The sequence below is a fragment of the Scophthalmus maximus genome, chromosome 6 (assembly GCF_022379125.1).
Source record: "Scophthalmus maximus strain ysfricsl-2021 chromosome 6, ASM2237912v1, whole genome shotgun sequence".
In the NCBI taxonomy this organism is placed as follows: domain Eukaryota; kingdom Metazoa; phylum Chordata; class Actinopteri; order Pleuronectiformes; family Scophthalmidae; genus Scophthalmus; species Scophthalmus maximus.
This window is the reverse complement of record NC_061520.1, coordinates 8381019-8404209: the sequence shown is the minus strand read 5'-3', so window position 1 is coordinate 8404209 and position 23191 is coordinate 8381019. Positions and strand designations below refer to the sequence as shown.

General features: G+C 42.9%; 1 protein-coding gene across 6 annotated transcripts in view; it reads left to right on the top strand.

The window, feature by feature from the left end:
* Window positions 1-23191, top strand: part of tox2 (TOX high mobility group box family member 2) — a 115313-nt gene that overhangs the window by 5550 nt on the left and 86572 nt on the right. For 2 of the 6 annotated variants that reach the window (XM_035631496.2, XM_035631491.2), the window contains exon 1: window positions 16590-16843. The exons of 1 other annotated variant lie outside the window; for it this stretch is intronic. In XM_035631496.2, the coding sequence (XP_035487389.2) occupies window positions 16751-16843 (93 nt within the window). In that variant the 5' untranslated portion in view covers window positions 16590-16750. Of the gene's footprint in view, window positions 1-2225; window positions 2347-2639; window positions 2755-11751; window positions 11814-14000; window positions 14086-16589; window positions 16844-23191 lie in introns of those variants that run through there. 3 more of the 6 variants (XM_035631494.2, XM_035631495.2, XM_035631493.2) reach the window with 3 other exon arrangements.

Below are 23191 nucleotides of genomic sequence, written 5' to 3'. Positions count from 1 at the left end.
GGAGCATGAATGTCAAACCAGCATCGAGGACATTTCTGAGTACGTGCGGTTTTCATTTCTCATGCCTCTGTCCAACTCTTCAGACTACACACTACAACCAGTGTATAAAGATATCAACAAAATGATAAATATTGGAATAAACATTAATCAGGCTAATGGCCAAAACCAGACTGCAATGTAATCTAAAGTCAAACCTAAACAGTGACAATCTAATTGCTGCGGCCAAATATTTGATTCTAAGTAAATTAGATCAGTAGCTAAAAAAAACAGTCTTGGTAAATGGAGCTTTATCTGTAAGTCAAGGCCATTAGCAGCCCTAGTCTGAGTTGCCCTGGGCTCTGTAATTAACTCCGCTCAAGCGCTGCTAAACATTTTTGACATTTTTCCTAGTCCAGAATTAACTGTCACAGCAGAGGGAGAAAGTAACCATCTTGTCACATTGGGTTTATCTGAGGGTTGTGGAGCACTGTCCTGATCTCAATCTCTCTCTCTCTTTCTCTCTCTCTCAGACACACACTCCCAACCTGGATCTCATTTCAGTAATGTTTCATGATGAGCGATGTGATGGAAAGTGTGACTGCACCTAACGTTTTGAACGTTCGGGTGGGGCCGTCATCAGGTTACATTACACAGCTAATTGTTGGGCAGAATGCTTTTCCTCCCATTTGTGTACATGGAGCAGAGGTCTGGAGCTCATCCAGATGAGGTCACATGACACAAATAGAAATCTCTTTCATGGAGTTTTTTTTTAAATCACTGTTGCATGCAAAATAACAGTATGCTGGCAAGGACACACACACACACACACACACTCAAATAAAGATCAGCCAAATAATTAGTCAATATTTAAATAAAAGTCAGAAAAATTAAAATATTATGAAATACATTTTACATAAAACATGTCTGTATGTATGTTTTTATATACTTGTATTTTGCTGATATATAATCATATATATAATAATTTTTGAGATTTCTACATAACGTGTAAAGAAAAAAAAAGTAATCATCATCTCTCACAATATGACGTGAACATTGACATTATTTTCAACTCTTTCCATTAAGTCATTAAATCCCCCTTGGCGGCGGCACAGTATGCAGCACGAAAACAATTTGCCGTCACCACAATTCCATGTGAAGCAGATGGTGAGATGTAAGTTGCTAACAAGCTGTAAAGGAGACAGCACTTTCCATTCAAACAGCAGAGTTGCATAAGAGCATTTCCAGACTATTCAAGAGCTCTTTTAACGATGGTAGGGTTGACCTTAGACCTCGCCCACACAAATTACTCACTCGCCACATAATAGACCATATTACTGCTAAGTTTCATTTATTGAGAAGACAACGTTTTTCTGTATTCCTTCACCCTGGACGGTTGTAATGAGTAGTCGGGAAGTAGTTATGAAAGCCAGAAGATAATGGCACCTCCAAAGAAAAGTCTCGAGTCAATATGGTGCAAATTCCCCCTGATGAACACTCATTAACCGATCGCTGTGCGTTTGCATTTCGCTCGTCCACAGACCATTACTCAGTGCCCTAATTACACCACGTATATTCCATATATTACTTTGACTGAAAGAATGCCAATTACAGTCCTTTAACTCTGACTCTGTGTGCTGGCTGATGCCTCCATAAAAGTCTGTGATTAAATTACTCAGGGGAAAGCACTCACATTTTATATGACAACCCCTGATGCATCGCCCAGCTTTCGAATTCCCCAACCAGCAGCAAATCTTCTGAGGGGCTCTGACTGCGGACAGGTGGGTCCAGATGACTGAGGGAGACAGAGAGACTAGTCCCTCCTGCTTTATGCTATTATTCTCTGTCGTTTCGCTCTGATATAGAGCTAACTTACCTGCCGTACATATTGTATCATCTGACAGGAGCGTTAGAGGGAATGTCACATCATCTTTGATCCACCACCAGCTGCAGCATTCAGTTTCCTCTCTAGCTCTCAGAAAATGTTAATAAACACTGTGCGTGTCGTCTTGTGACAGTGCTGTGCGAGTGCACCTATGAAGCGTGAGTGGTGTGCCAGTGAATGAAGGGGCTCTCCAAACAAAATCATGACTAAAGAGGGGTTATGCAAAACTTTTTTTGAAATGTTTGAAGTACAGTTTTTGCACAAGCGGCGATACCCACAGCCAACTGCCCTCCTTTCAGTTGAAACACAGTCAAAGGCTTAAAATGAATATACAGTAACGATCTACTCCCACATGTTCCACTGAGGCTGAAAATTCCCTCATCTGAGACGAGTGTCTGCCGCTGACTGTAGCTGTTGCTGCACGGATGAACACTGGACATATAGGAACCGTGAGAGAACCCTGTTCAAGGCACACAAACGGCAAAGTAAGAACTTTACATAACACTCGACTGTTAGTTTATCCAAGAATTTAAGCCTGCTGTCGGTGTACAGCAGTCATTTTAGACGCGCGGTGTGAAAAGCGGGGCTGCAGAGATATCCCCCATATTTCACAGCAGAGAAATTCAAAAGTTGTACAAGTCACGCTGGAATGTGAAATGTGAGTTCTGGGAAGTCATGGGCCAGACAGAGACAGAGGCTCTTCTGACGGGGCAGGAAACCTTAACTTGTCAATCACGTCACTCCTCTTGTCAATAGCTGTTTAATCCTCTGCTGCAAGCTGGTAGGTGCAGGATCTGGAGGCAGACAGGAGGTTAAAGGGTATGTGAATGACAACCACCCCTCCCCCCCAGTCCAACAGCATTTTCCATCGTCGCTGCATAGTTGGCTGAAAGGTAAGGACTGTAATCATTTCATTGTTTTCTGTGAAACCAGACATCAGAGTGTTTCTGCCAGTGACGGTGACATACTGATGAAAGTGATGGCGAGAGGAAATGCACAATGCCCCGTTATCATCTTTTGCAGGTGGCATGAAATGTCTGCTCGAGAGCAAATCCTCCATGCCTTAAAAAAAGAAAAAGCAAGTTAAAGTGTTAATCAGTTGTGTTTATACTGAATGTGTTTGAAGCTCTAACCAAGTCCTAATTAAATGAACACAGTGGAGATAATACACTTGTTTTGAACAAAAATACATTTGAGCTTACATAAGCCTTATCATCTCCATGACGACGGCTTTGCTGGTAACACGGAGATGTATGTGTGTATAACCACAGCAACGTCCTCCAATTGAATTAAGCTGCACCTGTGCACATTATGGATGGATGTAATAGACTGAAAGCAACTGCTGCAGGGATCCCGTTGCTTACTAGATGTGGGCATGAGATTGTTTGATTTTGTGTTACTCTGCGCAGCACTGAGTGTGCGTTTCTTCTTACGGATGTCTGAAACGATTCACAGCTGTATATCAGTTCGGAATTAGCTGATAAACTAAAGTGATGGCGACAGTAGATAACAGATGCTCGGCCTTTGTGGTGTCATTTTACAAGATTCTGTGAGAACAACTTCTAAACCACCTTTTTTTTTATATATACATTTACAATAAACCCCTCACCTTCAATTAGTCATCTTGTACAGTCCATTTGTCATGTTGATGACAGTAAAGGCTTAGCATGTTTTCTTTTCTCTTTCTAATGCACCATTACATTAAAAAATAAATACATTCTTAAACCTGTATGGAAAACAGCAAGGGCACTAGATCGGCTAGATGTATGATGCAAATGGAGAAAGCCGACTTTCAGATAAACAGCCCTTATTGCAAAGTTTTTCCCATTTTCTTTACCACCGGGATATGAGCTATAAACGCTGTATTTGTGGAAAGGGCACCAAGAGCAACATACAGAGAATATTAGATCAGGAAAAATTGTAACACTTAAGATAATGTAAGGACAAGGCTTCTCTGGTGCACTCGCTTCTGTCGAATAATGTGTTGTGCCAGCTCTGTCGATACATTTTCTCTGAGGAAAACAGTCCTGTGCCAATGAATATTTATGATTAATTCATCAATTTATACTAAATATTTGTTAACTTTATTCACCAAGCCGGTTTTATAGAATAAGAGTTAGACATATTTTGATGTAGAGGTGTTCATGCTATTCATGCAGTCTGTTTTATTTATTTATCTAAAAATACAATACTAGCCTGACTAACTGAATAGTTCTTTTAAATTAAATTTGAGACAATCATTTACACATTAATCGCATCGTGCATCACGTATAATAGTGCTGTGCCATATATAAGTGTATAGTATAATCATGGTCAAGATGGTCACCAACTGGCCATAGTGGGGTTGAAGGTTTTACTGGAAGCAATCGTGAAACTGCAAAAACAGCATTGTTTAATTAATCTAATGATGGTGGTTGCAAAGATGACATGCAATAAAAAGTTACTGTGATAACTTCCGGGTACTGTTAAAACAAACAAAACTAATTTTCAGAATTTAAGTGTGCCCGCATCTGAACTTAGCTGAAGAGACATATGAAATAGCTGAAATACTACAAGTACACAAATGTAATTCTGTATGTACGCCTAATGATGGTATCCAAAGCGATGAAGCGCCCTCAGCACTCACTTCTGCATTTCAGCTGACGTGTGCCCCACAAGGTGTAACATGAGAGAAGCCTGAACAGAGGCGAGTTTGGAGTCGGGAAAGGACATTTCTAGAAAGAAATTTGCACCAGAAAAAATAAGGATATATTGATATTATACACTGGGCAATCTTCAGCAGACTGTCTCCAAACTGTTACCATGAACCTGTTGTGAATGTCAAGTCCTGCAACTGTTGCTGGTTACATAGGATTTATTTTTTTGTGGGGGGGGGGGTTGGGGGCGCATCCTTTATATGACAATTAGCCCGCATATGATATGGTTGGTCCCCAAAGTTGTTAAATCATGTGACAAAAGGCAGTAAATCCACATGTGAGAGGCTACCACCAGAGTCTTTTTTGAGAGTCATGAAAAATGACTGAAACAATGAATATAATTTTATATAGTGGCAGAATAAATACGCCACAGTAAACGGAACAGTTTGAAAAAAAATTCTGTAATGCAGACATTGTTGTGATGTTATTCAGTGGATTTGCATCGGGTTTCAGTGTTGCTTCCATTTCCATTGATTGATTGATAATAATTGACCCTTTTTACCATGCAGATGTTTAAAACGATAGAGGTGTGATAATAGGGGTAAAGGAAGCGTTCGCGATTGGGGAGGACGGAGGCAGATGGAATTTGAGATCAAAGAGGTGGACTAAATGCTTTGTCTTTTAACACAAGCAGAAATTTTAATTCATGATCTCAGACGGGGGAACAATGGGATGGCACTGACACAGTAGAGCCAAGCAAGATAAAAGCAAAAGCCTGTAATGCACTGTGACACAGGGCTCACATCAAGAAGCAGAGAGAAGAAATGGTGAAAATGTTCATCTGAGAAAATAGCCATGTTTTCTGTCAAATATTAATGATGCCATGAAAGCCTTTACTCATAACAGCAGAGCTATTCTGAATTTATGAGGCCACAGTTACAAAGAATAGTGATAAATAACTTTGTCCGGCCCTCACACACACACACACACACACACACACACACTGAACAAACAAAATGTGTGTGTGTGTGTGCATATATGTGTGGGTGTGCATGTTCGTCCTCTGTGTTTGTGCTGCTCCGACTTATTTTTCACTTTTCCCTTTGACTTCCTGTGAGTCACCAGCAGCGGAGGAAATACTTTACGGCTGTACTTTTATTTTTTTATGTGAAAACACGGCTTAATGCTCGCGGAGAACAAAAGCAGGAATCTGGTACAATGTTTTGCTTCACTTGTAAATTCCTGTGCACCTACTTAATTTGCTTTGCCGCTCAGTGGTAGAGTGCAGTTATGGAGCTGTTACATAACCTTTGCTTATTTAAGTGTGTCATGAGCCGAGAGTGGCTTATGTAACTTTACAAGATGGTATAAATCTGTAGATCCTCTCCTCTTTTCACTTGTCTCAAATCCAAAATACATCTCTTGCCTTGACAGAAAATTGCTGGCAGAGAATCGGGGAGAAAGTGTCCTTGATTATCGTGCATGTGTTTTTTGTAGTTTTTGTGAATGTTTTTTCTTCTTAACCACAGTTAATGTGATGCACCACAGTACTAGTGGCAAAAAAATTGCCTGCCACGAGTGAAATTTAGGAAGAAAAGAAATGAAGATAAATCAGATATTAATAATGAATGTTTCACACCACAAAAGGAATAAAACGTCCTTTGATGACAGTAGAGCTTGATGGCTGCTTGTTCATTTGTGTTTCACAGAACTACATGCATTACAATCTGTAGAGTTTGGCCTAATAGTTTTGTAAGTCAACTATGATACAGTGAAGACAAACCTGTCATTGTGGGTGCGTCTTAGATGAGTGGTTGGAATGTTGCCCTGGGATTACATAACCCAGGGGCCTTCACTCAAATGATTATTTACCTCTTCATAGTGATTTATGAGCTGAAATCCTTTCTGAGGGTGGGACTAGTTTACACGTATAGAGAACTGATTATGAAATTCAGATTAGAAAATTAAGATACTTTTCCCCCCACTGGTCGGAGCCTATATGACCGTGAGCCTGTGACCCACCAACATAACTGATTCTAGACAGTTTGGTGTTGGTATAGCTTTATTGGACTTTTAAAGAGGAAGATTAGTTAGCCTATACCTTGATAACATGAACCGGGAAGAGGTTTTGATTCTTCTGTTTAACACTGTCAATGTGATCGGTTAATAGCGAAAAGAGAAACATTTGAAAGGGGAAGAACTAGGAAGCGTGGCTCTATTTGGCGTATAACTCACGTCACACCTGTCAGAGCAGAGCTGTCTTCTTACATTCTAATAGTAAGGAAGGATATCTTCCACTTGGGGAAAAAATAAACTACAGAAGCACCACCAAACCTGCAAAGCCCTCGCCGGCACTTACATCTAAATTAAATCCAATATTAACACTGATACAGTTAATTCAGCTTATTTAAATGCAGCTATATCCTGTTAATTTGTGTGTATGTAAACATACAGCTCAAATGCATAATAATTCAAAAGGTATTAATTAATGTTAGTGCGACCATAAGACCAGCAGTAGGTTCATCTTTATGGAATGATATGCATCAGAGGGGTGATGCATACCCTGTGCACACGTTATACATGTGTATATATACACTATATACAGTAAACAATATTTTTTCCATAATACGTTAATATTTTTCACCACAAAAAGTTCTCTAACCTGGTGTTTAATGCCGTTGCTTCATTGTAGATCTGATCATCGGCAGCACTGGGAGAAATCCTGCCCTCGTCGGTGGCCTGTTAAAATGTCCTTAAAGGTTTTACCATCCTCGGCAGTCAGAAGGGATTCAGCATGCACTCGGTAGATATTGCTTTCAATGTGACACGTTGAGTTCTCAGCAGGCAGGCATTGTTGTCCGTCATCAGAAATAAACGTCTTGCTGTATTGAAGAGGACTTTAAAAACTAGCGATTGAGACAATAAGCTCTTTAGAAAAATCTTTACTGACGTTATGAATCAAGTAAGAATTAGGGACATTTTCTCATAGATTAGACTTATAAACTTATCTAGAAACTAACCTCGTTTGGAAACCAGTGGTGTCGCCCTCTGCTGGTCATTCAAGAGAATACAGGTTTTTAGACACTTAACTACGATTATTTTATCGTCATAATTCAAATGATTTCTGGTCATATTTACCAGTTTGCAGGGCGGTTCATGTGTGGTGAAGTCTGCAGTATATAGCTGTGACTGTGAACATGATTTTTTTGTCATACAGGAAGTTGATTTTAGAAAAACCCACACTTGTTGCTGCTAATGGCAGTTCCTTTAGCCGGGGCACCATAAAAATAAATAATTATGTGGCGTTTAATTAGATCTCTGCACGTCTGCTCATATCTCAGGGCCCCACCCTGCTGCCCCTTTAGCTGTCAGACCAGGCTACAGTCGGGGACGTTTTAAAAATCTTTTTGCACCAGCCTGGTTTGTCTCTCTGCCTGCCCCACAGGTCGACTAGCAACTGGGAGAACTCCAGGCTCTCCAGATGGCCGGGCCGCTTCTGAAAGCACGTTAACAAGCCTTTTTGAACATCAGTGCATGCTAAAAAATTTCCAAATGCCATGTCGCTGGTTTAGTATTCAGTGATATCAATGAATCAAATCCGCTGCAGTGAGAATTAATAGTGGGGTTTTAATTTCAGGTTAGTTGGCCAGAACTGTGCCATCAACTCCTACTGTTATTCTCTTTTGGACACTTGTTTCCAAATAGCTCTTAAAATCCAATGCTCAGCAAAGTCCTGCATGTTATTGTAAATATGGGCAAGAGATATTGTAAAACAGGAAGTTTTTGAGGTCCTTGCTTCCTTTTGGATGTCAATGGTAGCGGTGGAAACTCTGAAACAAGCACCAAAGTTGAGTACTAACTCAGTAGCTGTATCCTCTGCTGTCAGCATTTCTAGACGTAATATGTCATAAACGGGCAACAAGGTCTGCCCTGTTTCAAAGTCTGTCTCCACACAATAAATAAAAGAAATATGAAAAATGATGCTCGAATTTGGAACAACTACTGATGTATCAATTGCTAACTTTATTATCCAATGTGATTGTGAAGGCTGCAAAGGATATATGTATATATACCACCCAGCTTCATGGCTTTTTCAGATGATCCTCGTCATGTTGTGTTTACAAGGTATTTGGTTCAGATGGTTATAGTGCGATTCTGATGCAGTGTGTATTGTCAAAGCCTAGCCTAGAGAATTTCCCTCTTTTCAAACACGTAAATGTTTTAATAAACTTAATGGATTTGGAATAGATTCATGCTCTGGAACATGGGTTTGAAAGTAATCTTTTTACAGATAATATCAAGCCCAAATTTAATTACAGACCATGACATTGCTGAGATCAAACTTAATATAAAAAGCAATCGATTCAAAAACGTCGAATCTGTGACTCAATCCAGGTTGGTAAGCAATATTCTTTTTTGTATTTTTATATTAAAACATGATAAATTTGGGACTAAAGTCAAATTGGTTGATTCTTAGTTAGAGAGGGTATTATGATTAATGCCAAATATTTAAAGAACTGCAAATTACTCCGAGAGAACAACAGCTAAATGTATAGAAAGTAATATTTTTTTCTTAGGAGCTAAATAGTTCGACATTTGAACAATTACGATAACCTAATTATAGCAAATCGAGATAATTTGCATGTAAATCAGTAGTTGCATAAAAACTGCAAGATCAATGAGGTTTATAAATATTTTGCAGAAAGGTGCGTTTTTAAATTCAAGAGCCGCGGAAGGATCTCAATGACTGTAAAAAAAAAAAAAAAAAATTCCACTCGTGCCTCGACACCTTTTCACATTCAAATGACCTCTGAATGCAGCACGGGGATCTGCCTGATGGATATTACAGTATTTTGTCCGTGTCTGCCATGTGCAAGACTCCAGTGCCACCATCCCCCACCAGGAAAGTTGACCTTTCATATTTAATATAGCATGTTGGGTAAAGGTCACCGCTGTTTTGGCTTCTCTCCACTGGTTTTGTTGTGTGATTGGAAATGCCCAGAGAGTCAACAATATATAAATATTTTCCATGTTGCTGTCGGAAACATGCAAAGGGCAAGTAATCACGGTGCATTTACAGTAAAGTGATTCTTGAGATTTCTAATCACGTCAGGCTGATTAGTTTACACCGGAGCATGTCGAGCTTCAGTCTTATGAGTTTCCCCTCCCATTAATTTCCATTACTTCTTCTCAGCCATGATCGGCGTTGTGTTCTCATGACCTGAAGTCGTGTGCAGGCAAAGCTTGAAATCAGCGTAAGACCTTACGTATCATGTTTCATGAATTGAAAAATAATAATACTTTTGTTATCAGGGAAAAAACGCTCGTGGCCGTTCAAAGCACAAAATTATCAAGATATGAATGTATATTTTCTCTTTTGGCCGGGGAGATTTAATGTCACTAGCGTGTCTCTTTCTTTTATTCCCTCAGACGTTACTCTGAACGCAGTAGCATTGGATTTTCTTACATTAGAGTTCCCAATCATATAAAGTGCCTGCTGCCGGCTGCCTGTGACAGGTGCAGAAACCTAAACAGCCTCTCTGAAAACTGAATACCTCATTGCAACAAAAAAAAAACAAAACATGCACATTATTTAATTACAGGGAGATCTCACGGTAGTGGGTAAGACATGCCTCCACTCCTCCACGTTCGGCGTATTGTTGAAACGGTTTCGACCTTCAACAGATTTTGCTCATCAACTGGATTTTTTTTGTACTTTTGTTTCATCACTCTGTCTTTCATTCTGTCATCATCCCTCCCTCTGTGGTGGTTCTGTTTTAAGACTTGGGGATGTGAAAGGCTCCAGTTAAGCTTCAAATGGCTCTCCTCCCTTCCCAATGAGATGGAAACATTAATCAATTAGGTTGGCCCTTAAAGGATCTGAAGGAGATGAAGCTCCCGTCTCTCTGAAAATGAAATGCCACAGACTTTTAAATCCAGTCAAAGGGCATTTTTTTCCCCAATCTTGCTCTCTTCTCTTCTTTCCCCCCTCCCTTTCATTCCCCACTCCCCCGTTTCATTCATCTCCCCCCCCCCCCCCTCATTTCTCATGTGCAACACAAGTAGAAGGTCGGGGAATGAGAGGGTGACGAAGAGGAGGTTTTATTCAGCAGTGGAATGGGAGGATGAGGGTGCGACGGAGCTGTGACAACATGAGCAGAAATAACATTTGCCGGAAACAAATCTAGGGGGTTAAAACGAAAATGATGTCGCGGCTTAGCATCCGACTGAAAGTTGCAGATTTGACCATCTTTATCATATCATTTAGGTCAAAAATAGTAAAAAACAAAACAACAAAAAAACAACAGACGTGATATGTGATCAAACTAAACGCCACAGATGTGAATACAACATGTTACATGTGGTTGGTTTGCATCTGGTGGAAATGCGACAGTAGCTAATTACTAATATGTAGAGGGGTCACGCAGAGGGCGGAGCATACCCCGTGAATGGCAGTTGTTTCAATGGCCGATTGTCCAGAGGAACAAGAGACAACATAGTCTCATTATTGAAGGTCAGTGGCTAGAAAAGGTTAGCAGAGGTTCACCAGTGAACAGGCCTTTGTGGCGCGCCGGCCACGGCCTCACACAGAATTTATTCACACGAGCTTTGATACAAAACTCGACTGTGCTCCGGTAAAGAGAAGTGCAAATTCTGCAGAGTGTTCTTTGGCGCGTAATTGTTGTTATTCTAGAACCGTTGTGCGTTTGAGTTTATTTGCACGTTTCGGACGGAGCCAGGAACCGACTCGGATTTTGTCCGTTTTTTTCGATGCAGAGTAAAGTTTGCTGAAGTTGGTTACAGGTTCTGAATGTGCAGCACATCTTTATTTTCCGTAGACAGGCGATCGCACTGAAACCACATAAAGACACATGATCTCACAGGGGAGCGAGGGGAAATTCACAAGGGGGCCAGAAGCAGTCTGTATTAAAATGTCCTCAGACAGCCATTGTGTCCCTTTGGGAGGCCGTGGTCAGTTAGTCAGATTCAAGGCAATGTGAAGCTTTGTCTAGAAAGTCTGACAAGTCTGTGTCATGTCCTCAGCTCCATTGTTTGTGTTCACTGTTCTGTCCTGTTCAAAGTCCCATTGAAATACATTTTCTTCCCTTCCATTTATGATCACAGTGGTTTTTGAACAAAATAATAGAAAACAATTGACATGCAAGGTTGAAGAGACCCAAACCGAACTTACTGAGCTGAATGCTTTTTTCTTCTTTTTTTTTTTTTCACTCAACATGTTTTAATGGCTGACAGCGGAAAAGGGGAAAAAAAATGAAGGACCACTCTGATTCAGCTGAAATCGACATGAAGTGAAGGTCAGTGAACGACAAACCGGAGTCCCTCATCAGGATATTTACAAAGCACTTTTTAAAAGCCGCTCCGTCCGACGACGACCCACTGAACATAAATGACACAAATCAGAGTAACAGTGAGCCCGTTCAGCATAATCAATCTCCATGGCTTTGATTATTTTTTCCGCGAATGTGCTGCTTCTGTGCGTTTCCGTGAAAAACAGCGTTTTGTGGTCATTAATGAGTCATCTCTGCACTTAGTGGACCTATTGAACTATTTCCTGTTTACCGTTTGGTTTTTTTGTTTGCTTTTCTCCGGACAACCTTATTTGGAACTAATGCCAGCGGACCAAGGCAATGTTTTTACAACATGTACAATGGCGCTAACATTTAGAACTTCAAATTTGGATTAAGCGGGAGGGGGGCGGGGAAAAACCCATCCATGAGGAAATTAACCTTGTACTTTCTCTGATGTTCGAAAATAAAGTGCTTGGCCTACAAAACTCCGCTCGGTAATGTCGGAACCTGAAAGCTTTGACAAAAGAACAAGCGTTAATATTTTACGCAAAATGACCAACGGTGAAAAGTCCTGCGGCGTCTGACGAAGCTGCACCTTGACAGCTTCACCTCCCCATAGCTGGTGGGGGAAATGAAGTTCTTATTATAGTGACACTAAATAACACTTGCATAACCCTGCTTATTTGTTACAGATGAGGGATTAGGGCCAATGTGTGTTCCTTCATGTGGGGAAGGAGCGGGCCATTTAGGAGTTACTGCATTCAGTGCACAGAGGGAGATGCGCAGTGTGTTCGAAGGACGCCGCTCTTTTTAACGTCAATGCCGCACAGTTCTAAAAAAAATATTTTTACGTCAAGCTCCCATTCTGTCGCTCATTCACGTCGGCCAATCACCTCGTCAGAGACGTGTCGTTTGTGAATTAGAGCCGTGCCACCGGCGTAGCTCAAACCAATCTATGCCGTGTAATATTATATGCAATAATAGTGTGCTTTTAACTTGTAGCCTTGTCACTTCATGGACAGATATGAAACGTGTCTTGTGTCCGTTTGTGCGTCCGTCCCTGAGACTTTGTCGAGCCTCACTGTCGAAAGTATTCCTTCCTGCACAAATTATTGTTAAAGCAAGTACATGCACATAGAAGATGATACACAACTGCAGGCTGTGGAATTATTCACGGGCATCACCTCACAAGCTGAACATTTTACTGACCCTTATTTCATCTCCATAAAAGGGATCAATCAAGTTTTGATGCGTCTACGTTAAATCTTTGCCTTCTTTCATGGAGGGAGATGAAATCCCATAATTGTGAGTACGGTGTCAATCTTTTTTTTTTTTTTTAAATCATTATCAAAATGTTCCATCTGCGACCAATGTGTTTTGGAAAACATAATTCTAAACGTCACTTGAAGCAGAATGTCAGTTGAATTGATGCGCATTGGATTAAAATGCACAAATCATTACTGAACATCACTGAGCCACCCAAAACATTTAGGGGCTGAGAGTTGTACACTTCTTGTAGTTGTCTAAACAAAAAGAGTCAATTTAGTAAGCGACTTGCAAAAAGCAAGATCACCTAAGCTCAGACGAAGTTACAAAACCAGCACTGACATCACCTGAGTGCCGGCATCATCGTAACCCTTAATGGAAAATATAGTTTAACATTTTCCTCCCGTTTCCTAGTGCTAGCGCGAGCTCTTACCAAGGCAATAAAAAGTGTTTGCTCCGCTAATTGCCCTGAGTGGATGAATGTTTTCTGAAGATTGACGCGCCAGACGATAGGATTGGCATCCAACGCCGGAAAAAGAAGATCTCGAATGTTTGCGCGACACGGCCTCAACTTCTGTCCCCAAGTCATCTCCCCTTTATTGACGCGCTGCACCGGTCCCAGCTTGGTCCACCCATCCTCCCCACTACTAATTCCACCCTCAGTTTTGGTCTCTACCCACATCCTTCTCTTGCTTCCACCTCTTCCTTTTTTTCCTTTCAACCAATTTCTCCCACCCACTCTTAAAAGAAGAAGAAGAAATCACAGATTTTCCTTTCCTCATGGCATAATTCCCTCTCTGTCTGGCCAATACTTGGTGTTACGCAGTGCCGCCCGCAACACAAAAATTACAAACATTCCTTTTCCATGAAGCCATGAGTCGACCCATGCCAGACACCCCTGTGCACCTGTGTCTTCTGCTGTCGCAGTGACCGAGAGGCGGAGGGAGCGAGCGCCGGCGAGAGGGGAAGCGAGCGCCAGACGGAGAAGAGTCAGGCAGACAGCGGCGCAGAGGTACGCAGCGAGAAGAGATCAGTATCCCTGTCCCAGTTAACCTCGTGAGCCCGGAGTCGGGGGAAAGACCCTGAGCCCAGCAGGCGGATGGCAGACTGCCACAGCAGGCCCACGGTGTGACCCATCTGTGCCTGGTAGCAAAGCCGGCTCACACCCCAGGGCCGGAGCCACCACGCCGCGAAACAGCTCCACGGACACGGGCACGGTCCTGAGGGGGGCCGACGTGTCACCCACTGGGACGACGCCGGCAGCTTGGTTAACACACTCGCGCGCGCACACACACATTAAAAAAAAAAACAACACACAAATGCAACAAGAGCACAGAACAAACCTACACACGTCGGTTGAAGTGCATAACTTCCATGTTGCTCTGCCTTTGGAAAAAAACAAAAAAAACAACACACACTCATGACCATTTCCTACACTTGCGAGCGAGCACACAACACCGCTCCACCTCCTTCTTAAAAACAGCGTGATACACGCTTGGCCGTGAGCGATGTTATTTTCCTTCTGTGAACTTAGTCGAAGCTCTGGTTTGACATTGTTCTGTGTTTACATCCTGTTGTGTCGACCCCTGTGTGGGTATGTTTTCGCGTTGGTCCAGGTGTGTGTGTGTGTGTGTGTGTGTGTGTGTGTGTGTGTGTGTGTGTGTGTGTGTGTGTGTGTGTGTGTGTGTGTGTGTGTGTGTGTGTGTGTGTGTGTGTGTGTGTGTGTGTGTGTGTGTGTGTGTGTGTGTGTGTGTGTGTGTGTGTGTGTGTGTGTGTGTGTGTGTGTGTGTGTGTGTGTCACAAGGGCAAAACTGGAGCATGGTGGCAATGTTTATTATCTCAGCCACAGGTTTACTCTCGGTATCAAAATACAATCAAGGGAATAAAGTACATTTCTGAAATAGCTGTGGATGGTAATGTGGTGAAGTAGCCGCAACAGAGTTTATGAAACATCATAGCTCGTCATGAACTCCATGCCCCGATTGATGCCAGCATTATTGGGATCTGTGAAAGTGATAGAAAAACACAAATTCCCGCATTTTTGACAAATGGGATTATTATTTCTTCTTCGGCCATCAATCCCCGTTGGATCACTTCACAGTTGTACGGCTGTTGTTCAGACGTGAACTCAAGCAAATGTGCCAAGAAATGGTGTCTGGACATTTTCTCCGAGAAGCCGTGGTACCGCGTGGAGGGAGAAGGAGACAAAATATTTAATTGCGGAATTATGGTTTAAGACTACAACACGCCAGATACACGCCCCGTCTACAGACCAATCAATGTCCAGTATAGGTAGACGGCCCAGATGACGACCGAATGCACATATCATACAAAGTACTTCAGCGCCCTCCCAAAAAATTGCAATGTGAAACCAGAACTAATCGGCTCAGATGAATCCAGTGTTACTTTCAGGTGTTACAACGCTCTAAAACGAGGACCATACCTCAGAAGGAGGTTGGGGGCTGCAACTAACGATTAGTTTCATTATGAATTAGTTGTTTGGTCCATAAAATGTCATAAAATGGTGAAAGATGTCGATCGTGTTTTCCAAACTCTGAGATGATGTTTTGTTTTTGTCCACGCACCACATATATTAAGTCTACTGTCACAGAGCAGCAAAGAATCGATTATCAAAATGGTTGGCGATTGATTTAGTAGTCGATTACTAACCGATTAACTATTGCAGCTCTGGTTGTGTGATCTTGATCATGCCATTGACTTTTGATTTACAGAAAAACAAAAGTTGAACACAGACTGTTTTTTCGTGTTTTTTTTTTTACAAGTGTTTAACTCAAACTGATCAGATTTCACAAGTTCAATTAACCCCAGATTGAATTAGAGCTGTAATCTCCTCACGTCCCAAACAAAGACTGTCTCTCTTTCGCGCCTGTATGGAGAAGTAACTTGACCTCGGTGTGGGAGGACTCAAGTCTCCACACACACACACGCGCACACACACACACACGCACGCACACACGCACACGCGCGCACACACACGCACGCACACACGCATGCATACACACACACATGCACACACACAAGCATGCACACACAAGCGCGCGCGGCCAGTTCCTCCTCTGGCCGGTAGATGTCGCCCCCAGCAGTCGCCGTGTGTGTGGACGGACGGGGAACGCGTGGATGGACGTGTGCGCTCCCACACGACAAAGCTGCAGCGCGTCTGGAACCAGGAGCGGAGGATCGGCTCGTTCTGTTGTGGGGGGGAAAGAAGAAAAACCGTCGACGAGATCGAATTCCTTTTTTTGGGGGGGGGGGGCATCTTTTTACCTGCAACGGTGGTCGGCGAACAACTCGAGGGGCTCTCAGATCAGCAGCCTCATTTATTCGTTTTTCTTTTTAAATTTGAGCCTCCTGCCCCTCTCGTCCTCGCCGAGGCAACTTTGTAGGGATGTTGTAGTGTCAGAGCATCATCGAGCTGAACGTCCGGAGCAGTGTCCTCCTCTTCCTCTGCTACTTTATTTTTGTTTCTCTCACAAGAGAAACGCATACGGATAGACTGAGCGCGCGCGCGCGCGTGTGTGTGTGTGTGTAGGAGACAGAGAGAGAGAGAGAAAGAGAGAAAGAGAGAGAGAGAGGGAGAGAGAGGGAGAGAGAGGGAGAAGTCGAAGAGGTTTTTTTTGGAGCTACGCTTTCATGCCGTCAGTCTTGCGGACTCTGAAATGGACGTCAGATTTTATCCAGCTCCCCCTTCAAGCGTGGGCTCGTGTACGTTACCGACTGACTCCGCTCTGGACTATTACCACTCCAACAAGGTAAACAACCACCTCTCCACTTCGTGCGAGCTTTACAGTCCGTTCACATGTGCAGCCCTCGGTGTGGCGGTGATGGTGATGGTGATGATGAAGATGATGATGGTGATGATGATGATGGTGATGCATGCGCGCACAAGTACATTGGTGGCCCGTGCGTTATCGGGAGACCCATCGGTGACCATGGCGCTGCACTCTTGGCTCCGTCGGGATGAAGAAGTGTGCCATGGGTCGTGGTCAGAACTCCACGAGTGACACCTGTTCTGGGCCCGTTGGGGGGGGGGGGGGGGGGGGGGGGGGGGGGTAATTAGAAGGTGTCAACGTGTCCACCTGGATGGATTGTGGTTGTTGTGGCGACGTGCTGCCGGACCGTGTCCTGTGAGCGCAGCTGCAGCGCACCTTTTCACTCCGGCACACTGGACGCACATAGAACGTGTGCCCACACCCCCCCCCCCCCCTTTTTTTTCACCATGTGGCCCAGCAAATTGTTCACTTGCAATTTAAACCCGTAACTGCGGAAAACACTGGGCTCTTATCTGCCCCCACACAGGTTCCTCCACATGGTGATCGACGACGCGCGGTTTGTGTCCATTAAACAATTGAACGTGGTAGTTATTCGGCATGTTATGTGTCGGGCTGTTCGTGGTGCGTCCAGTAACTGACCAGCGTGGACATTTGTCTTATTTTGCTTTCGTCAAAAGCGTTTCCACGAGGACCCTGTGTACAGAATCCTGTTCCTGCAGCCTTGTTCGTCGGGTCGTTGTTTATGTTTTTGCGCACACATCTAATCTCATCAGTATCTGAATAATAACTTCTTGGGAAGTAATTATTGATAAGCAACCTGAAAACAACCAGTCTGGTGTGCATGAATAAATAAATGAAAGAATGTTTTGTGATCATATCATCACTGGCAGTTGCAAGTTGCCAATTGCTCATTCGTATTTACAGGGAATATTTGGCAGAAATTCATCATAAGTGACGAGCAACAACATTCTCCATCAGTCCCCTTTTTGGTCTGTTGTGGAATATTGTCGAAGTTCGCTGAATTATTCAACTATTGATATTGCTGTTGAATTCAGGCCAGCTGTGAATAAATCACATTTCCCTCTCAAACCCCCTCTCATGCTCAACAACCAGTGCTGACTGTTGCTTTTTTTTTCCTTTTTTTTTTTTTTTTTTTTTACTGATAAAGCTTTTAAGACAAACGACAGACAGACAAACCTGCGGAACGGCCCAAGACGAGGCCAGTTTCTTTCTTCTTTTTTTTTTCTGTGGTCAACGTGAAAAAACTTGTGTAAACATTTCTGGGACAGCGCTGGAAGGAGAACATTGTACCCGAAGCCATTCAACAAGGTCTGCTTGCCTGAGCACCTGGAGGGAGGCCAGCCGGCAGTTAACATTTGCTGATGACAAAATGAAACATTATAGCACAGTACAATATTTGAATTGTTAATCTCTACTGTTCATACACACACACACACAGCTGTACATACTGCATTCACACACGCACGCACGCACGCACACACACACGCAGGTAGCTGTGCACGCACATTCTCCCCCACAATCATAATCACACGTCCACACTTGTTTGTGTTCTGTGTGCGTCTGGGTAAGTGTAGGACGCATACACACACACGCACATTAATACACACAGCAGCTGCAGATGTATATTTAAGATCACAATGGAACCTGGCTCTCGCAGGTCTTTGCGGCGTTAACACAACAAACTGTACTAGTTATCACGACCCGGGGAGCGTAGGGGTTGTTGGCCCAGCGAGAAGCCGGTTTAGGTTTCAAGGGCAGAATCGTATAACATTGTCATTACCAGAGTAACAGCTGTGACTTAGATGTAAAGTGACACATTATCTTTACTGTGCCGCCGCTGCGACACATAACTGTTGAATAGTGATACAGGGGCTTTATGTGACATTTTGGCGTTAGTTCATCTTTATGGCTCGGTCTCATTTCAAGAGGAGGATGGAGTTGACCCCCCCCTTGGAGAAGCACTGTGGCTAGCGGTGCTGCAGTGGTCGAATGCTGCCGTTAACTGGGAAGCTCGTAAAGATTATACGGGAGAATATGTTTTCTTTTTAAAATCCACAGTTATTATGTAGTTAGTTATAGCCATTGCATGCATAGAATTCTTGTTGGAATACTTTGGAGGAAATTGGAAAAGCGATTGGAAGTCGCTGTTTTTTTTGTTGTTGCAGTAAGTGGCAGCTCATTATAAAAACAGTACGACTTTAATTCTGGTCACAAATTAGAAATGACAGTGTTGAGCACTCAGAGAGGCTGAGCAATTCCTCAACTACAGTATATGCTGTATACTTGCATTCCCATCTCCTACATATATATATATATATATTTTTTTTTTAAATGTTATGTATTTGTGAAGATATGACTCAAAATGTCAACATCGGCCCTCATCTCGCAATTCTGAAGGGGAAATAAAAAGCTGATTGAATCACCTGTTACTATGGCCGAGACCTGTCTTTGATAACATTTTCATGCAAATCCCTAGTCCATAACCCTTTGAGTAATCCTGCTAAAAAAAAACAACCAAACAAACAAACATACTAATCAAACCTATCACGTTGCCTCCTCGGTGGAGGTAATCATTTCTAATCTAGCTCAACAGTCTCTTATCCTCCAGTTTGGGGTTTCCTGTAAAGTGTTGATTCAACAACCTAAATCAGGCAATATGTTCCGTGTGTGAACCTGTGTGAAACTCACGCGTGTGATCATGCATTACTGTACAGTGCTAAACACTGACCAGAAGTGAGCACTACACTGAGTGGGACAGTCCATAAATAAAAGCCCAACTCTTCCTGTTCTACTGGTGCAAACTCAAAACACATCTATTTCTGAGAGTGAGTGTTAGTCTTAGTCAGAATGACGGCACATACTCGGATCCTGTTTTCTACCTGAAGGGGGTAATAATTGAGGAACGAAAAGAAAGTGTAAGCCGAAACTGGTTCGAGCTGATCGGCGACATTGAGACCGGGGATTGATTGAGGCATGCCAGGAATATGGATCACGCTGACAGAAGTCAGTATCTCAGATCTGTGAACGCACTTGACCTTTGAATTTAGGGGAAGTTTTCTCCGCGATTAGACGTGAAAAATCAACAATATATACTTTTTCAAGATCGAACTGAAATCCATACCTGCTCTCCAACCAACCGATTGGTCGGAAACCAAATAAATATGCACGTTATGTCTAGATTAACAAAATAGGCCAAAGTGCACTGAGTGCACTCTGCCTGGTGCCTTATAAGCCTAAATTAATGATAAATGAACATAACAAGTTTGCATTTGCAGCATATTAAATCATTTATTACCTAGTTATTAGACCAAACATAATGAAGTAAACCAATTCTGATGTGTTCAGACCATGATGTTGACTGAGCAGCCTAATGTGGACATGTTGGCCTACGGTTTTTTAGATGATAGGTTGTCGAGCTGTTTTGAGTTTTTCTTCATCCTTTTTTGAACAACCGCGACTCCTTCAGCGGGGGGGTCAACTGGTTTGGAGCCGACTCCGAGTAAATGTGAAGTGAACTTTGGATACGTTAGACCTTTGCAGTGTCCATTAGGTTGGGCGTGTCCCAAGTTGTAGGTGGACAGGTAATCTGTCGCTCCTGTCGCTGAAAATAATGGATTCATCCTGGAAGGTTATTTATGTAGTGCGGTTCTCCTTATGAACGTAACACTGGCGACAGTCTGACCAATGAGAATTTAGGTCGGGGCGAGACCTTATTGACCAGTCCAAGCTCTACCAAATACTGTAGGTAAAAATCATGAATGCTTTAATCGAAAGGCGACTGAGTGTAATGACTTTATGCTTTTATTTCCTTTTGCAAACCGAAATCTGATTCATGATCGAATCACAAAACGGTAGGAAGATCAAGACAAAAATGCCTTTGTGCCTGCCTACATTTCCTAGTAAACTCCTCGACAAAGCAACACGAGGATCCACATTTTCAGAACAATGCCAGAGACAACACACGAGAAAGGCATTGATTTGTATTTTGGTGTGAACCCCACGGCTCTGCTGCTCCATCCAACGTTGCATTGTCCTGCACTTGCACAATCACCGTGAGTCATCTTTACTCTTTCGCCCAAGATTCCTCCTAATCTTTTTGAAGCCTCTCTGTATCTCTGCCGGGTGAGTGGGAGGCTTGTTTGTTCAGCGCACACTCAGCTGTGTATACCAGCGCTGAAGGCCACTTCTTCGCAAATGCCTGTTTTAGCGGGAGACTATTTGTCAAATGCATTATGACTTGTGCATACCCCCAGGCAGAATCACTCCGGTGAAATGAAGTTGGATAGATTACTGTTGCCGTTCCACTTTCTCCTCATCTCTCTTCCCTCTAACAGCGCAGTGCCCAAGAGAGAGAGAGGCTCTCGTGTAATTATACTGTAGTTATGCTGTAGGTTTATAATCCAATGGTTTGCAGATGTTATTCTTTACATAGTTGCAGCCCGTCCCGGCTCACTGTACGTTATTTATATACGCCGAAGCTGTTTTCACTGCAGTGCGGTGCAAACATTCTATTGATACTGAGTTTGAGCCGTGGAAGTAGTTACAGGAGTAATAGCTCGATCAAAGGATTTCTGTGTTTGAGCGTTGTATTGGTGCTTGCTGGTGTGCAGTGCACACTTAATTATTAATGAACCTTCAAGTATGTTTCATAGGATAACTCTCATTCATAGAAGGAGCTAGATGAGCCTCTACAGCAACACATGTAACAAGCAGAAGACACCCAAAGAGACCACTACATTGGTCACGGGACACTTCAAAGTATGGACAGGGGAATGTTTTTGATTTCTACTTCAAAACACGACCGTAATAGAAGCAGCCAAAGGGGAGTTATTCCGGCAGTACCTCGTTCTGTACACAGAGAGAAGTTAATTACATGGAGGCAAGCATTCTTGGGTCGACAGCGTGGACTTGGGTTTTTTTTCTTTCTTCTCATTGTGCCCATTCATAACATTCTGCTGACTGGCCAGTCCGACTTGCAATATCCCAAACGTTCTCACTGGGAAAATGTTAACCCATGCATGACTCAAGTGCACACCGGGGGGGGGGGGGGGGGGGGGGAGTAATAGATAACGGGAGAAGGAGTCATGAACATTATTTTCTGTATTTAAAAAAAAAATATATATCATTAACATAGTCGACTTTGTGAAATTTTTTTTCTTCTGGCGTAACCCCTATCTGGCACTATTTATAATCAAATCTCTATGTCTCCACAACCGCCCGCCCCCGCCCCCCTCTTTCTCTCAAGCTCTGTCGAACTTCTTCTCTCGTTTACCTTCCCAGCAGCAATGTCAAAAGGTTATGGAGGGAAGCCGGACCGCCTGGGGCTGATTGTGTCTTTGAGTTAATGATAAGTAGCTACAGTCTTATTCTCTGGAGCGGTGGGGCTCAGATTGTGTTTTGTGCGAGGAACATTCACAGATGGAGGAGAAACTGCACTGTTTATGAAGACTTTGCTCCTTTTTTTGGATCGCCGGTTTTAAAACCGAGGGCTACGCTTAGTGCATCTTTGTACTGAATCAGAATTTATAAGTGATGTTTATGTTTATCTACGGTATGTAACAGCCGAGTAGCAACGTGGTGTACCAAACACATGATATGATACTGTAGTTTCTGTTCTGCGGCTACACTCAAAAGGACATCTGATGTGGTATGTCGAAGAGGCAACAAACAACTTTCGTGCCCCTAGTGGTTCAAGGTGGTATTGTTGTCCTGCCACTCGTAAAATACGCTGCAGTAGCAAGACGCAGGTTCTTTGCCTCGGAGCACCTCAGGGAAGTTCTCAACACCACTGAGCGTTAACTAGCGGGAGTGTTATCATCATGGCTAACAAAAGCAAAAACAACAACTGTAAAAATCCCTATTTGAACAACCAGCCTCGAGTCAAACGTCCGGCGGTATTAATAAGTAGGCTGGTTGTGTTACCTTCTGATCTAGTAGAAAGAAGACAAGGTCGTGTTTGAAGCCTCGCTTGGAGCGAATGCCCATCAGAGGTTCGCTCTTGTTTGATCTCTTTTTTACTTCGTATTTATCGTCTTCGCCTGCTTTTCTTCCTCCGTCAAACGTGATTCTCTTCGGCTGTTCCACCATCTGCCATTTCCATCGCTGGGGAAAAATAGCGGGAAAACGCCATTTCCCTCGTTGCTTTGGTTACGCAAATGGGCGGAAAAAAAACGCGTCCCGGTGGCCAAGAGAATAACACGGTGAAGGCAAAGATCAGAGGGGAAAGCATGAATGGCGTCGTTTTTTCTAGCGCCATTACACTGTGTAATCAGTTTCAACATCGTAATGAGAAGTTTATGCCAAAAG